This window comes from Palaemon carinicauda, chromosome 41, assembly GCF_036898095.1.
Source record: "Palaemon carinicauda isolate YSFRI2023 chromosome 41, ASM3689809v2, whole genome shotgun sequence".
NCBI classification, from domain to species: Eukaryota; Metazoa; Arthropoda; class Malacostraca; order Decapoda; family Palaemonidae; genus Palaemon; species Palaemon carinicauda.
The window spans coordinates 42,785,304-42,802,830 of NC_090765.1; the positions used below are offsets into that span (position 1 = coordinate 42,785,304).

A 17,527-nucleotide genomic window follows, 5' to 3' on the forward strand; every position below is an offset into this window, starting at 1 on the left:
AATACAATCAAAGAAACATAAGTTTAGGTGTTGAAATTGAATACGAAATATTTGGCCTGCATTTTGGAAATAATTTACCAGGATTGCAATTAAATGTAACTTATTATTGTAAATAAACTCAAAAGAAAGTTTAGTGAGGTAGAAAAAAATTATAAGCGTGCCCAAGTTACATCATATGTAACATCGATGTGCTACGTAATTATGAAGAGTGCTTCTTTATGCATATGAAAAAGTGACACAAATAGTATATTGATCTAAAGTTAGCTGAGCCTTCTTTAAGTTTCGACTATATAAATAGGTAATTCTATCCTTTGGACAACAATAGCATTTACTTCAGATTCCCTGATTTTTTTTATGTATGTGTGTGTGTCTCGCTAGAATAGTAATCATCAGATTTGAGTCTTATATATGTGACTTTGCTAAAGAAAGGCGTCCTTTATCATTGATATTTTTCTGGTGCAATACGTATATGACATTAAGATATTTATGAGTGTAAAAATTTAATACTTAGAAGTTTCGTTAGACTAGTTAAAAAAAAACCCTGTGCTTCAATCTTAAATTCGACATCGAAGACCAATCATCATGAATAGAAATGTAAAAGAATTGCATATAGTGCTTTAATTATTATGTTATAACCTACATATTTTTCTGTAAAGTTCTTCAGTGAGAATCTGGCCTGATAGATATTTTATAAGTAATGAAATTGTCCTTGTAAGCTAACTTGTAGTCTAGTTAGTATTATTTGTGAGGACAAAATGCAAGGTAAGGTTTCCCAACTTCACATGCATAGCATTGAAGAAAAAGAAGTGGTAAGTAGGCAGGGTTTCACATTTCAGTTGTATGCCACGGAATTTGACACAGTTGACTAAATTTCTTTGAACGCTTGTATTCTCTTCAACTGTAATTCAGTCACTCGAAATATTATGAAATATCTAATTTTACTATAGTCCATTTCTTTTAGCGATGCATATTTGCACCAACTCGCAGCGGTGCCCTTTTACCTCGGGAAAGTTTCCGGATCGCTGATTGGTTGTACAAGATAATTCTAACCAATCAGCGATCAGGAAACTTTTCCGAGCTAAAAGGGCACCACTGCGAGTCAGTGCAAATATGCATCGCTAAAAGAAATGGACTATAGATTTCAATGAAATTTTGGTATTCATCTTTACTTTAATCCAGTTAGTAGATTGATTATGAAATATCTTTCTTTATATCAAACTGTCATATTATTTGACGTGTCTTTGCATCGTTGGCTACTGCCAGATTTTACACAAAGTAGCCAATATTTCGTCATCCCTCAACCAAATATAGACACCTCCTATTTTTGTGGTAATGTTAGAGGGAAGGGCAGTACAAGTAATGTCACTGCAAAGGAAGTAAATTTAAAGGTATTCTTAAATTGTTGTATAATATAACATAGTACAGAAAGTTTTTATTTTAGCAAACACTGGTATTATTGTGTGTGTGTATATATATATATATATATATATATATATATATATATATATATATATATATATATATATATATATATAATATATATAATATATATATATATATATATATATATTTTTTTTTTGTTATAAGTATAACATCACAGTATCCCTATTGTAACTCTGTATATGGGTTTTGCTGAAATAAAGATTTTTTCTTGTTTAAGTAAATTTGTATAAAGTTGTCCATCGCCTTATAAGCGTATTTTTCCGAATGATAAGAGCTATTTACGAAATAGATATAGATGTTTGCGTTTATTTGCTGTAAGCATATGGCTGGAAATAGATGAAAAGTAATAATATTTTACTTAGCAAGCAATTTAGACTGCTACTGACTGTACTTGCTCTTTTTTATGGCAAGATATCATAATATATAAAAGATTCTATTGTTGACTCTGCGTTGTAAAACTTTAATCTCTGGAAATTTTATGTTTAGAAATGAATGTATAAATGTGATTTGCATACTTATAAATTATTCATACTAGTATTAATGTTTACCTTTTTATACATGGGTTCTAGAAGTCTGTCACGAATTGAAATAAAGTAAAAAATAGTGGAGAGAGAGAGAGAGAGAGAGAGAGAGAGAGAGAGAGAGAGAGAGAGAGAGAGAGAGAGAGAGAGAGAGAGAGAGAGAGAGATCACGCTTGCCTAACCTACAGTAGTCCCGTTCAGTATCATATTCTAACAAAGAAGACGTGAGAAAGATTGAAAAAAAAAGTTGTGAGGAGAAAGTTTGCGCTCAGAATATTTTTGGTTTGTGAGAGAGAGAGAGAGAGAGAGAGAGAGAGAGAGAGAGAGAGAGAGAGAGAGAGAGAGAGAGAGAGAGAGAGAGAGAGAGAGAGAGAGAGCTCACACAAGAAATAGAACTTGTATCCAGTATATACCGTAATGTATATCAGATAGAAACTGAACGCGAACGTGTGCTTTATATTATGGCCGAGAGTAAATGGGGCGAGTCGAGATGGGACAAGTCGACCGAAAAATGGGACAAAACTTGACTGGATGCTACGTTTTTGAAGTCCTTTTGTGAACAGTATGTGGACCTTGCAATGGGATTGTAAGAAGGTCAAAAGGAGTTAATAATAAAAGTTTTATTATTATTGTTATGGGTATGTCTAATTATGAAATTACATGTAGTGAAGATGTATTATCAAAATGATGAGAAGGATAATTATACTTGTGATAATATATATTTGACGATGGTTTAAAGGCCGCTCATGAATGCCAGAGGAAAGGGACTGTGACAATGGCTGCTGATGACTTAGCAGATAAACCTATAGGCTCCCCCAAAGCCCCATCTTTAGCTCACAAAGATGGCGAGGGTGCAGCGACCTGAGGAACTAACGAGTTTGAAATAAAAATGTTTTCTCGTCTATCCTTATAAACTAATAACCGTGCTGTGGAAACAATTCATTTCCTTTTGATGGATAGCCTTAGATCATAGAAAAAAATACAACTTGTAATTAGAAATTAAGGCTGGATATTTTATAAGAAAATAGTTTAGTTAGAATTCGATTCTCTCCAATGCGCGACAGAGTACACCCAGTGCTCACGTTTTTATTCAATATTTATTATTTTTAAACAAATATTATAAAGCCAAAGTTCTGTGAAATTTAAAAGGTAATGGAGAGTAACTATCCTAAAAGGGACTAGATCATCACTGTCACAATTCAAAATATCTAAGGCAGGTAACCTACATGTACTCGCATTTAGTACCACAAGTATTTTAGAATATGTATGTAAATTGGTTAGTTCATTCTGCACACTTTGTATTGAATTATATACTTAATACTTTATATCATTTACAAATATTCTCCTTCGGATTCGATTTTGTATTATATACTTCTAGCGAGATGCGTCATATTCAAAACTACCATTTACTGTATATTTCTTCTTAATCCTGTGACACCCACGGGATGCATAGGGCCTCAATGGATTCACGCCATATGTCTCTTTCCTGTGCCATCTCTTTGAGCTCAACCCAATTCTCAGATCCTACCTTCCATCGCATTGTCATCAGCCACGTTTCTCTTGGTCTATCACGTTTCTACTGCCCTGCAGATTCCATTTAGGTACATTCTGCACTAACTCATCTTCTCTTCTCAAGATGTGCCACATCCATCTCCATCTCGATAATCTAACAGTTCACATTAGGCACACCTACCACCTCATGAATTACCGCATTTGTTATATGCCGCCGCAATTTGATTCCCAAAATCCTTCTTAATACTTTATTCTCAAAAGCCAGAATTTTGCATCAGTTGTTACAATGCTGTACCACGTCTGGTGCCCATAAGTTAATATTGATCTTACCAGTGAAATGTATATTTACATTTTTCTGTGAACTAATATTTGATTTGATCTCCAAACTGTTTTTAGCATGTCCATTACTTGTTCTGCCCTTCCTGTTCTCTCCTTGAATTGCTGGTAATGATGGTTCCTAAATATTTGAAAGAGTTCAAGTTGGGTAATATTATTTCTCTGGTCGATTTAAATAATCCAACCTATCAATCATTTACTACATTTCAGCCATTGTAGAGGCATTTAGATCTATATCATCTGCGTATTCTCTGATCCCCTTTCCATTGAATGCCATTATTAATTCTTTGCATAACCTTGTTCATAATATAATCAATCACCATAATAAACAGTAGAGGGGACAGTTTTCCACCTTGTAGTACTCCAGTCTTGACTTCAATTGTATCTGTAAGACTACCATCAACCATTACCTTATAATAAGTTCCACTATTCATATCCATTATAATGTTTACATAGACTCCTTTAAGGAGTCTGTGGTTTATAATCTTTTTTCGTATCCCTTGGTGCCTCAGATTCTTTTTATTTACTAAAATAAAACCTTATAAGTTTCTTTCAAGTCATTGGAAAGGGTTTTTGAAAGTTGATGGAGCGTGGGCTAAAGAAATAATGAAGATTTATACACGTGAAAACATTGAATTGCGTTCTTTCGACATTTTGTTTTATATGGCTGTGCCATTTACTGATGGGTTCGATTTTGTTTATTTACTTTTATATTGGGCATTACTCATATTAGGTTAGGTTGGTGAATTTGCTTTCATATTTCAGGGTCTCTGGGGGGAATTTTATTAGACGGCATAATAATTTTGCCTTGGTCGCTTTCCTTCAATATTACTCATTGTATTTTTCTCCAATTATTTTATGAAATGACCTTTAATGCCAAAATTTGGCTGGTGGATGAGAGTGGTGGAACGGAGTGCTAGGGTGATTTTCATAATTTGAGGCTTTCGGCTTCTTCTATCTCACTGTATTAAATGAAATATAATAGGAACCGAAAAAAAGCATATCTGAGCATCTTTAGTTATGATACCGTACAGATAAGGAGAAATAATTGTATGTTGAAACATTCTTTTATATTACAATGCAGATTAAAAGATGTAATTGTAGGAAGCCGGAAAATGAAAAGCTCATAGGTTAGCTTTTAATTTTTAGAAATGACCTCTTGGGTCAGTTATTATTCTATTCACAGCACTAAAAGTAATTACTATGGTTATGTTCTGATTCTAATGTTCGACAGGTCAAATCTACAAAACTTTCTTAAGACAATGCAGACCTCTTTGTAAAGGTTGATAATGTTTGGAGAAATGGGAGCAGTATTCAAAAGTTAAAACTAACGCCAAGAAACAAGGATACCAACAGACCGAATGGGTTTAATTATGTTTTTCCAAAGCTTGATTTATCCAAAGTCATAGACATTAAGGTCAGTTTAATAATGATATGATACAGGTAACTACATTTTTCTTATCACCTTCATTCATAGTGCATATTTCAATAATCCAGTATTATGTTTATCTCTAAATTCCACTAACAGTGTTTGGCACAACTTTTCTTTGCTTTTACGTGTCTGAGTTATGCTGCTTCCCGGTTACACTTCCCACACCATCATCAATAACACACATCAATCTTTTACACTTCATCTATTATCGCCCTGTTTTGTGCCTCATACTCAGTTCCCATTGCCTAAACCTTATGCTGTGGTACTTAACGCTTTCTTCTTTCCATTCTTGCCTTTACTGGAAAATTCCAAAAGCAATCTGTTTTGTAGTGGAATCTATAGCATGTTTCATATTTCCGATAAGAAGGGTTCTATGAGAATGAAATGCTTTCTCATTGATACGAGCTTGTGGCTGATCCGCGTATCTGAATATTTAATCAGTGGTGACGGACTCCATTTACATTAAGTAGGCGGTTTACATGAGAGCTTGACTTGGGAAAATTCTTATTGATCTTACCTTTTACTATTTATTTGAATAAGATGATTAATAATCACAAATGATAACACTTTATTCTTAAAATACTGTCATCGCTACTGCTATTATGAGTATTATTATTTGGGAATTAAAGAAGAAAATAACATGATAAATCAAATAAACGCCAGTTAATGTATTCCAGAACTTGGTCCCTTCAGGCATTTCTCTACATTTCCTCGTGACCCACAGTTGCACGCTGGCATTCCATCTCGAGGGGCTTCTTAAAGATGACATCAATTTTTAGCATTCTTCTCACACCCAGAGACGTTCTTATTCTTCTCCACCGTTCCTCTCCATTCTGTTCTTTTCGCATTTCTTTACCCCTCGAGGTTTTTTTTTTTACAGCCTTTTATTTTGCATTTTCGCCTACTTTCATTCGTTTGCAATAGCGTTCGGTTTCATCAATTCTTTTGATTGGTGCATGAATGATTTTTTTTTTTTGGTGATTATTTGTTTGCCTGTTTAGGTATAATTTGATTATAGTTTTCAATTAATTGTAATTTATGTTTAATAATTATATATGTATTTTTCGTATACTTTAGCGAGAGCATGTTCGGTGTCACATTTATCATATTTATATTAATTAGATGGAAATATGTTTGTAATTTGTATTTTTCTAGGGGTAGAATAGATAAGCATGAAAACTTCAACTTGCACGGTCAACTGTATAAGTGTTGCTAGGAAATTTGAATCAAGCGTCAAATATACTATTGCTAATAGAGGAATGAACATTTGAAGACGTCACTTTTGGATACGTTGGTTCATAAGAGTAACGCTTTGTGCTTTAGGCAACTCGAAGGATGAAACTTAGAGTGAAGATAATCATGTAACCTCCACTAATCGCGTTATTTGGGGTAAGATATTGAATACGAAATGCAAATTTACTTTGAGAACCCCAATTTTTTTTTCTTCTTTTTTTTAGCCAAACTGTTAGGAACAGTATATGAAGAAAGCGGAATTTTCCCAGTCAATTTTATCACTATATATGGGGATCTTCATTTAGTCACTCTAACACAGCTTTTTAATTTTTAATATAATTAATGCCCAAGCCTCTGGAGTATATAGTAATATAGTACGCAGGTAAATATTGAATTTCATTTAATTTTTTTTTATTCAATATTTATGTTGATGTATTAGTAAATTCTCATGGGAAATCCTCCAGTTCAGTGTCTTAGTTTCCTTTGATTACTGATTCTGAAAAGATTTACAAGTTTCATCCTGCTACCATTTCACTTGGTTTCTATAAACTACATCTTAAGAAGGGGACTTCTCGATCATGGGAAAATAAAACATTGATTATCGAAATTTTTTTTATTGCATTAACATTTTTATTTTATGTACAGAATGTCTCTTGGCTTAATATACATATTTGCTATTGTATTGCGTGAAGTTATAAATGTCTTCCTTCCAATTCCCCACCCTTTTTCTTTTATGCAAATGTTTGATTGCTAAAATACTCCCTACCATGTTCCCGAAGTGGCTAATCTACTTAGCTTCGAGGTGCATGTATTTTGTTATTTAATGGGCGGATTTTCATGATATAATTATCTTTACTTCAGCGATATATAACGATTTGAATTTATTTTGGTTATCGGATCATATGTGTATAAGGATCATGACTTTATTTTTACAAATATTATCGTGATTTTCAGTATTTATACATTATCATTTAATTATCGTTTGATTGTGATCGACATTAGTTTTAAATAATTGGTCTTTTCTACATCATAAGAAAAATGTAAATTAAGAGGAATGAAAAAGAAAGAAAAAGGGATTTTCATTCAGCGCCTCGATGCAGGAGAGAAAGAGCAAGAAAAGAGTCTCCGAGCCAATCACGGAGAGAAGTGACATCGGTGATCCCTTGAAGCTGGCGATTAAAAAGATGAACCCCGTCGCTTTCCCGCGCTTTTTATCAACTGACTGTGGCGGGCTGGTTGACGGAGACGGTTGCACAATGCACGATAATCATCCATTAGCTAAAATGCTTCATGTGATCAGTAAGAAACAAATTTTACTGCTTTTGGAACGTAAGTGAAATTGAATACGTAGTAATAATCATTGTAGGAATTTCAATAAATATTTTTTGTAACTTGATCAAGAAGAAAAGCAAAAATGATCTGAAATTATCGACCTTCAGGCACCGGGGCACCGTGGGACCACGGCCGCCTTATCTTCCCGCCACATTTTGCCGCCGTTTCTTCACTCGCATCGGGCTGCGTTCAAGGGTTTCGTGAAAGAAAATAAAAAAAGACGAGGAAAAAAGAAGTCTCTCAAAATGCCTCCTTCTCTCCCGGAAATTTTTATCTAAATTAACCATTTCTATCCTTTTAATTATTTGTGGCGCTTGGGCGTCCCCTTGGGGCGCTTCCCCGTGCCCGCCTGAGGCATATCTTCGCCAGCACACTCCGTCATGGGGGGTAACTTTTTCAATTTAGCGAGAAAGTTGGTCGATCAAGAAGCTAAGGAGACGCCACCAGAAATTGTGATTTTTTTTTTTTTTTCATTTTTTTTATCGCCTGCCTTGGCTTAGCTGTCATTGTATCTGGTTGATGGTTCTAAGCTGAATGCTTTTTTGACATTCGGTAATAAGAGGCGTTGATAACAGGAACCTTAATGTTCCGTCATTTGTTTGCGTGTTTTGCTTTTGTGTTTTGTGGTCAAAAAGGAGTATGGTTTATTATCCTATTTAATATTATTTGGCTGTAACTCGTAATTTGATTTTTAAGCAATTTTTTTTACAGTTGCATTGCTGTCTTTTAATTTTGCATTATGTTTTTAACCTTTACTTGATATATTGTCCATTGTGAGTATTTTTAGTTTTATTTTTGCTTACCAGTCCGTTCATGTATTGATGAATTCCAGTTTAGCATTTCCTTTTAATTCCATCGTTAGATTTGTGGGAAACGGCCAACGTTGGTTACTTTACTTTGATGGCTGCTTCTCCGGTCCCATACAGCAGGGGAACCCCACTCTCTACAGGACCTCCACTGTCGTTTTACCTTGTTCGTTCAGAGTATTTAACGTTTCATGTCTCATATCCTTCATTTACTGTTAAATCGTCACTGTCAAAAGACTCATGAAATAAGAGTCTTGTGTTTCCTCTTGAAAGCCTTAATGTCTTCAATCATTGAAATGTTACGTTGGAGCTTATTATTTAGGCCCGGGCCGCATATGTAAAGGCTCTAGAGCCTAAAGTAGACTTATATCTAGGTTCCAATAGTTTGGAGCCATCTGCGAGTCGGTGCAAATGCGCCTCATTTAAAAAAATTGAGTATAGCTTGATGGAGAGGGGCTTGGACGCTGGTGTCTCTAGGACATTATCCTGTCCCTTTCCTCTGCCATTGAGTGACCTTTAAAGGGAGGATAATGATGATAGTCTTTACTGTTATTGGATATGTCTCAGTTTCTTAATTTATATGAGGGAATAGTAGTGCAGTAAATGGTGAGTATGGAGATATTACAATTAAGTATAATCATATGAAAATGAAGGTGTTACAATAATATTTTCGTAATTATAATGAAATTATGTGAATTCTGGTATTTCAAACGGAAAAACAACTCAAGCCACGTAAGGAAAAGTAAAAAAAAAACAAAAGAGGATAATACACGGGCTACGGAAGCCAGACCAGCGCCAACATTCAGCCTTTGACCTTTGATACAGATAGTTTCTGTAATACTTCTGTGGTTAGTCAGATGGATTTCTGCGTCAGCTTTTGCCCAAGTAATCCTGTGGTCGACTTTAACTCAACGTTCAGTCATACTATTAATAATGTATCCTTTTGGCACAACATTTTATTCTTGCGGGTTTTTGTATGTCTAGACGTTTAGCTGCCATAAAATTAATATATTTCTTTACATGGGTTATATTTTATATTATTATTATTTTGTGGGTGGTTTAATTAACATATTTTAAATGTGCAAGTATAATCAAGTACCATCCTTATATTAAGTTCTTTTAAAAAGGGTATGGTATCTAGATAACATTCATGAAAGGGTACACACAGTATATTATTTATTAACTCGATTTTTCCTAGTAGACATTATAAAATGGCTTTTCTTAAAATTTCATAAAATATTGAGGATAGCATAGGTTCATGGCAATATCTTCTCTTTAGGTGAATTCATCTTCCATATTCTCCGAGTTACATATCCGTATGTGTTCTGACACAAAATACAGACGACAATATTTACCTCCGCCAGGAGGTTATGTTTTCGGTTCGGTTTGTTTGTTTGTTTGTTTGTCTGTCTGTCTGTGGACAACGTAGAGGCCACATTTCTACACGGAATCACTTCAAACTTGGCCAAGTAGTTCCCCAATGTGTATGGAAGAACTGATTAAATTTTGGTCAAGGTCACCCCAAGGTCAAGGTCACAGGGGTCACTGGTGTCACTATGACATAAGTGGCCATATCAAGAGACAGAAATAAAGCACTGACTTTTGCATAAGCCAACAGGGAAGTCCTAGTCCAGGCGCAACCCATGGGTGATGTTCAAATTTATAAAGGTCAAAGGTCAAGGTCATATTGGTGCATTACATCAATGTCATATTAAGTATCAGTGGCAAATGAACAAAGATCACTTGAAGGTCAAAAGTCAAGCAGGTCACTTGAAGGTCAAGGTCACGTGAAGGTCAAGGTCACGTGAAGGTCAAGGTCACCTGAAGGTCAAGGTCACGTGAAGGTCAAGTACATTTGAAGATCAAGGTCACTTGAAGCCAAGGTCATGTGAAGGTCAAGGTCACGTGAAGGTCAAGGTCACTTGAAGGTCACGTGAAGGTCAAGGTCATGTGAAGGTCGAAGTCACATCAATTCATGATTCTAGGACATATGGCGCTCTAGGTCACCTTGGCGGAGGTATGTCCTCTACGAGGACCATGTCCGCGTTCAGGACTTGCTCACTTGTTTAGAATGGCTTGAATAGAAATGAGTAGGTCAATACTATAAGGTATTATAAAGTTTTTTGAATATGTAAAAGTTAATCTAGTTGGCTTCTCTAACAATGGAAATGTCTAGTAAAGGTATAATGCTATTTTGTTTCTTTTCTGCAGGGAATACTTTAAAATTAATGAGACCAGCAAATCCACTCTAGTTTCAAATTTTATTTTAGAATTTCCAGAAAATCCTTAACATAACCATACGAAGTAATTTGAGGGAACCGAATAAAGGGATAAATTTTTTCTAAAAAATTTCATATATATACAGTATATATATACATATATATATATATATATATATATATATATATATATATATATATATATATATATATATATATGTGTGTGTGTGTGTGTGTGTGTGTGTGTGTGTGTGTGTGTGTATGTTTGTATGTATGTATGTTTGATGAAAGAGGGGACAAAGGGTAACCCATAATCCTGCCAAACACTTTTTAATACAAAAATAAAGACTCTCAGTAATAGTATTGTTTGACAATGGTAACTCGTTAGAATTTACTGAATCGGCCAGAAAGTTAAAGAAGCCATCAATAGGCACTTTAGTCAATAATGAGGTAACATCAAAACTGTCGTTATATTAGATTTATGTATTCTATCACAAAGACCCCTTGAAAGTGTGAAGATGAACATTCAATGGAGCCCAAAGTTTTGAAAAAAAAAAAAATAGTTTCCCTAAGTATTTTAATTGTCAATGATCTTGACCCATATGAATAAATTTATGGTATGTCTATGGGAAATCCTCTGTCCCTGTTTTTCCCTCAAGTAATCATATTTAGATTGATTTAACACTTTGAATTTTTTATATAACACACACACACACACACACACACACACACACACATATATATATATATATATATATATATATATATATATATATATATATATATATATATATATATATATATACGCACACAGTATATGTGTGTGCTTGTGTGGGTGTGGAAAAACTCATATGAATCATCACAAAAGGGTTTTGTCCTGTATATTTTCAAAGCACGATGTTGTATTTATATACATATGTACGCAAATGTATACAAATTCGTAATACAAACACACACACATACATATATATGCGTGTCTGTGTGTGTGTTTGTATGTATCTATGTATCCATATACAAGACAAAACAGGGTAGGATTCACATAGATTTAATTTTCACTTGTGCGTTTTTCCATCTGAGCATCATGTACTTCAGTTATTTTTACACGCATTATACATACATACATATATATATATATATATATATATATATATATATATATATATATATATATATATATATATATATATATGTGTGTGTGTGTGTGTGTGTGTGTATATATATATACAGTATGTATATATATATATGTATATATATATATATGTGTATGTATATATATGTATATATATATATATATATATATATATATATATATATATATATATATATATATATGTATATTTATATATATATTTATATATATATATATATTTATATATATATATTTATATATAAATGTAAATATATAATATTTTTTCTACAATACACTTTTCCTTCTAGCTGGTAGGAGCAGTCTTCTTAAAACCTTGTACAGCTCAACACAATCGTCTAACTTTATTTATTGGTGAAATCAACAGAAACAGTGGGGTTTTGAGCAGTTATTCCTCGTCTGGCAATTGTTCCTTGGGTCATTTGGTAAGCCAGGATGTCGACAAACGCCACACAAGGATCTCTCTCTCTCTCTCTCTCTCTCTCTCTCTCTCAAATATATATATATATATATATATATATATATATATATATATATATATATATATATATATATATATATATATATATATATATATATATATATATATATGATAGTCTACCTTTAATCTTTTACCAGCCATGCCTGTATTCTTTAATACCCATCAACACCTCTCGAATTGCTTGCATATTTACATGGATACGCTTATCACTGCAGTCCTATATCAGTGTAGGAAATGAACAAATGAGGTTTAAGTTAGTGTTTAAATACAGACTAACCTACAAAGACATGTAGTGTGCTCTCTAGAACCTCATGTTGGAAGGGTAAGTCCTCTCATTAGAGGTAAAAGATTCTTTCGTAAATTTCCCAATCTGCTACAGGCTTGAAGTATTAAACCTGGGAAACTTGAGGAAGTTAAGAGGCTATTATGATTACAACACGCACACACACCTCTGCCAATACCAATCCCTAGACACATTTATTTTCATCCCCTAGATGTATTAAGCTGTTGTGATCATCATGAAATCTCGCTAGTTAAGGAATTTTGTAAGGAATTTTATGAAAATGGAAATTCCTTCCAAGTTTATTGATGCAACGATGGAAGTCAAGAAAAAAACAATTGATCAACATCTGGGACTGGATTCATGTTGAAAACTTTAAAATCCTGTTAGGACTCACACTTTATAAATTTTTCAATGACCACCAAAAGTTATATATTACACAGGTAGAGAGCAAAAAGCAAAACTATGATAAATAATCCATGACTTAGCTCTGGGTCAATTTGAGTAATCTTTTCTTCGAAATTTCATTGATCTAAGAATATTTTTTTATTTTTTTACTTCTCTATGAGGGACAAACAAACGGACACTGACGAATGATTAGATCCGGCCAACTTATAGCGACACATGAATACGATGTCAAGAGACGTATAAATTGAATTTTTTTTCTGTTACCTTATTAAATATTTCTAATACCATGTAAATGATAATTAAAGGGAAGTTTATTCATTTTCGGTTTTATTCAGAATAGGATTTTACATCCAATGAAATGCGATAATTTATCAGTTTGCATTTTTTTTATTTGTATATTTGGTGTTTCTTTTCTTGAATTTCTTTTATTCCGTCTCATTTGCAAATTTGTGTACGCAATACTATATATAGGTAATAACTGTAAGAATCATGTGTCTATATAATTAAGAATGTGCAAACAGGATGGAACAATTCTTTGCATGATAAAAACATGTTCATTACTGCTCCAGTTGTCTAGATTTCTGTTTAGTTGTTTTTAAATGGAATTCCTTCTTGCGTTAACACGGTCCTGCAAAAGATAAAGGAAATATTTAAGTAAAGAAACGATTAATGTATGATTAATCTATAAGTAATATGTATATGGTTGATCTCTGTGTGGATGGCTCTGTATGGACGATGTTCTTGTTTATCCAGGAACAATCTTCATGATCTGATCTTTATAATTGTATGTCTGATGTAGCTTTTGCTAGAATATGGACCCCATAATTATGATGTATATTCTCTCTCTCTCTCTCTCTCTCTCTCTCTCTCTCTCTCTCTCTCTCTCTCTCTCTCTCTCTCTCTCTCTCTCTCTCAGGAATAATTAGAAATTTGTAAATTCTCCTTTAAGGTTATTGTTTTGGGCATTAGAAATGCAAATTCGTTAAATAAAGTAATTAATTGTCGTTACCCTCTATATTTATAGACTAGGCAATATTAGTTCATTGCATACTATATGATGTTATTTAGCCAAACTGATAACTTATCAACCTTGGACTGAATTAAATGTAATATTTTTTTTTTTTTTTGTATATTTACATTAAACTATTATAAATCAGAATGTAGAGATGTAGCCGATTCGTGTTCTTTCTTACCCATGTGTGCAATGATGTACATAACATTCCTTGTCTTCTGTTGTTCAAACATAGATTGACATAGATGGCACATGTTCCTGTAAGTGGTGCCAGACCTTTCGCAAATAGGTGAGTAGGAGTGAAGATCACAGTTTTCCTTCATCATTGATTCCTCGCAATTAGGACGACTTTTCCGTAGTTTTGGCTCGCACTCGCCCAAATAGTCCTGAAATATGGATTTGTAATTAAATCAGTGTAGTTATAGAATGCATTGGACGTGTAATTATTTGATTTAGTGGGAGATTTATTGAACATGCTTTGCTAGTTTGCCTGAAAACTGATTGTAGAATATATGGTAGTTTAACAAAATTAAACAATGAGAAAATGATGTTACCAAGTTAAGTTGACTTCCCTGGTTTGTGAACCGCATGTTCTTTTTAGCAGAATTAGTGAATATTGTGCAGTTTTTACAGTTTTCATCCCAATTCGTAGTTTTCATCCAAATTTCTAAAGGTGTTTTTTATTTCGGCATTTTGAAGCTGATCGATGTTATGTCATTTATCTGCACAAACCAGTTCTATTTTTTTTCTGAGAAATATTTTTCAAAAAAGCTGTCATCTTATGAAAGAAATTCATAGATTCCTATTTCTTACTGGAGTTACGTGAAGATAGTGGTTGAAAAAAAGGCGGTAGTTCCATCAACTATAATCAGTCGCTGACTGCAACTGTGCAACATATGTTCAGTATTCGTCACTGGTGGATTGATAATTTTGTTATTCAATTTTTAATATGCGTAGACAAGGGAAGCTCCAAACGAGGTCTGGTGGAACGGGGTGCACGACATATTCTAAGAACGGCGGCTCTCCTCCTATACCAATATCGGAAACATACAGTTGTTTGAAGTGTATAAACATTATTTTTTTCTATTTTATTCCGTGAAATTTTAATGAATTAATAAGGATTGACTACACTTCAATGGTGCTGCGAAAATTATTTAATTTTGAATTTAGTAGTTTTCTAATCTTTATGTTTATGGTTATTTAGTTATTTCCGTTGTTTACCAGATTATATCTCATTCTGAGATTTACAATGCGGTCGCTGTGTTATATAAGTTATCGTTTCACTTCAGACGCTTTGAGATAGCATATCTAGTGTGATAATGAAGCAAAAAATCTTAGAAAATAAGTTCAGAACTAAGAGAAAAACTAATTATTCCTTCTATTATTTGTCGTCGTTTAGGAATAAATTACATTGTAGTTGAATTTTTTTTTTTGTAGGAAAATACTATCTGTTGTGTGTGCTTGTTAATGAAGTAGACGAATCCTAAATGTTGCAGTTGATTAAAATAATGGCTTTGTGTAATCCAGAGTGTGACTGAATCCTCCGTTGTTATAATGGCGACTGTGATAACAAACGTTAGTGTAGGTTGCTACATCATCAGTGTTTCTTAATGCTGACTTGCACACATTTCATAAATATTTGCTCGAGCTAACCTTTTTTTTTTTATTATTAATTCAAACATTTATAAATATTTATAAAGCATTTACTTTTGTCACCCCTCCGTTTATTTGCTACGCTCTTCTGATGAAGTTTTTTTCTTTTTATTGATGCCTGTAACAACAGATATCTGTTATCTTTTATCAGTAGCATCTGTTTGCCTGTGTAAGAATATACATAAAACGTTCTCACTCATATAAATAGACTTTAAAAGTGCACATTGTGTCCTCACATTCGTTTCCTATTTTTACTTTACAGTAAAATTTGCTCGAAATTATAGTTTTCCTGCATAAGAAAATTTCTTTTAATGATGGTGAAGGTACGTGTTCTGAGGGTAAAATTCTAAGAATATGTTTCAAATTAGGTTTTTAAGGAGCATCATAGCTGAGATAGAATTTCTTTTCTTTATGAATTTTTTTTTTATTAAGCTTGGACTAAACAAAAGTGTCTTGAATCTGTTTATCTTTTGTAATTGGTATTTTCATGTTTGTCTTTCAAGTCATGGCTGAAATTTAATAACAGGGAACTATATTGTTGTAATTATGCAATTTTTTTCTTACACATTTAAAATGTTTGTTAATAAGGGCATGCCAATCTGGGAATGAAAATAAAAGTAAAGGTAAACCAAAATGATTTCTCTCTCTCTCTCTCTCTCTCTCTCTCTCTCTCTCTCTCTCTCTCTCTCTCTCTCTCTCTGTGTTTACGTGAGATCTGTATGTTGCTTATACGTTTTTTCACTACACCCAAACACACACACTACTCTCTCTCTCTCTCTCTCTCTCTCTCTCTCTCTCTCTCTCTCTCTCTCTCTCTCTCTCTCTCTCTCTCTCTCTCTCTCGGGATAAAAAATCTTTTGAAGCAATATCATTGTACTTAGCTTCATAATAAAGGGGTAAGCGTTGAGGAGTATAAAAAGAAGCTTCAGAAAAATTCAGGAAATAATTACCAATCCTATGTCATCCTTGCTCATACAATCTGCGTATTCCAACGAGCATTGATTACCGTATGTCACTTTATCGGTGCCACAGACCGGATTCCATTCAGTCGTACAGATGGAGTTACAGTCTTCACTTTTGGCTGAAAGGAAGAGACGAGATAATTTTCTTTTCTATGCAATGCTTTTTTTGCCTTCGCCAAAATCGAAGGGTTTGTATTCTCCCCTATCGTCGTTTGTTGGTTTGTAAGCAACTTTACACAAAAAGTACAGTGCCGATTTTGACCAAACTTGGTAATTATGTTGGGTATGACCTAAGGATGAATTTGTAACATTATGGTTGAAGTACATCAAAGTACAAGTACGCCTCATTACTTTGAAAATAATAGCAATGTTAGGTAAATGGCAAATATTTCCTAGTTTATTGTTTGCTTGTGAACAACATTACGCAAAAAAAAAAAAAAAAACTATTGAACCAATTTCAACGAAACTTGGTGGACATTTGGGGTATGATCCAAGTACAATCCATTAGATTTTGAAGAAAATTGATCGAAGTACAAGTACGTAGTGGAATTAAGAGCAAAAGTAAGACTTCTTGGCGTGGTGAAGGCATGCTCTCTACTTGGTGCCCCTCTAGTTTTTATTTATTGTGTAAACCCTAAATCAATATAATTTTTATTACTCACCTAAATTAGGAAGAACAACGAACAGTAACACTGAGAATATCATGGTTAATCTGGTATCGCCAATGTGAAATTAATTCCTTTTATATCT

General features: G+C 33.4%; 1 protein-coding gene across 1 annotated transcript; it reads right to left on the reverse strand.

Moving 5' to 3' along the window:
* Positions 1–13,506: 13,506 nt before the first annotated feature.
* Positions 13,507–17,527, reverse strand: LOC137632280 (four-domain proteases inhibitor-like). Its single transcript, XM_068364173.1, has 4 exons — positions 17,440–17,527; positions 16,766–16,896; positions 14,344–14,548; positions 13,507–13,778 (listed from the first exon to the last, which is right to left on the reverse strand). The coding sequence occupies exons 1-4, from the start codon at positions 17,480–17,482 to the stop codon at positions 13,768–13,770; spliced, it is 390 nt and encodes a 129-aa protein (XP_068220274.1). The 5' UTR covers positions 17,483–17,527; the 3' UTR covers positions 13,507–13,767.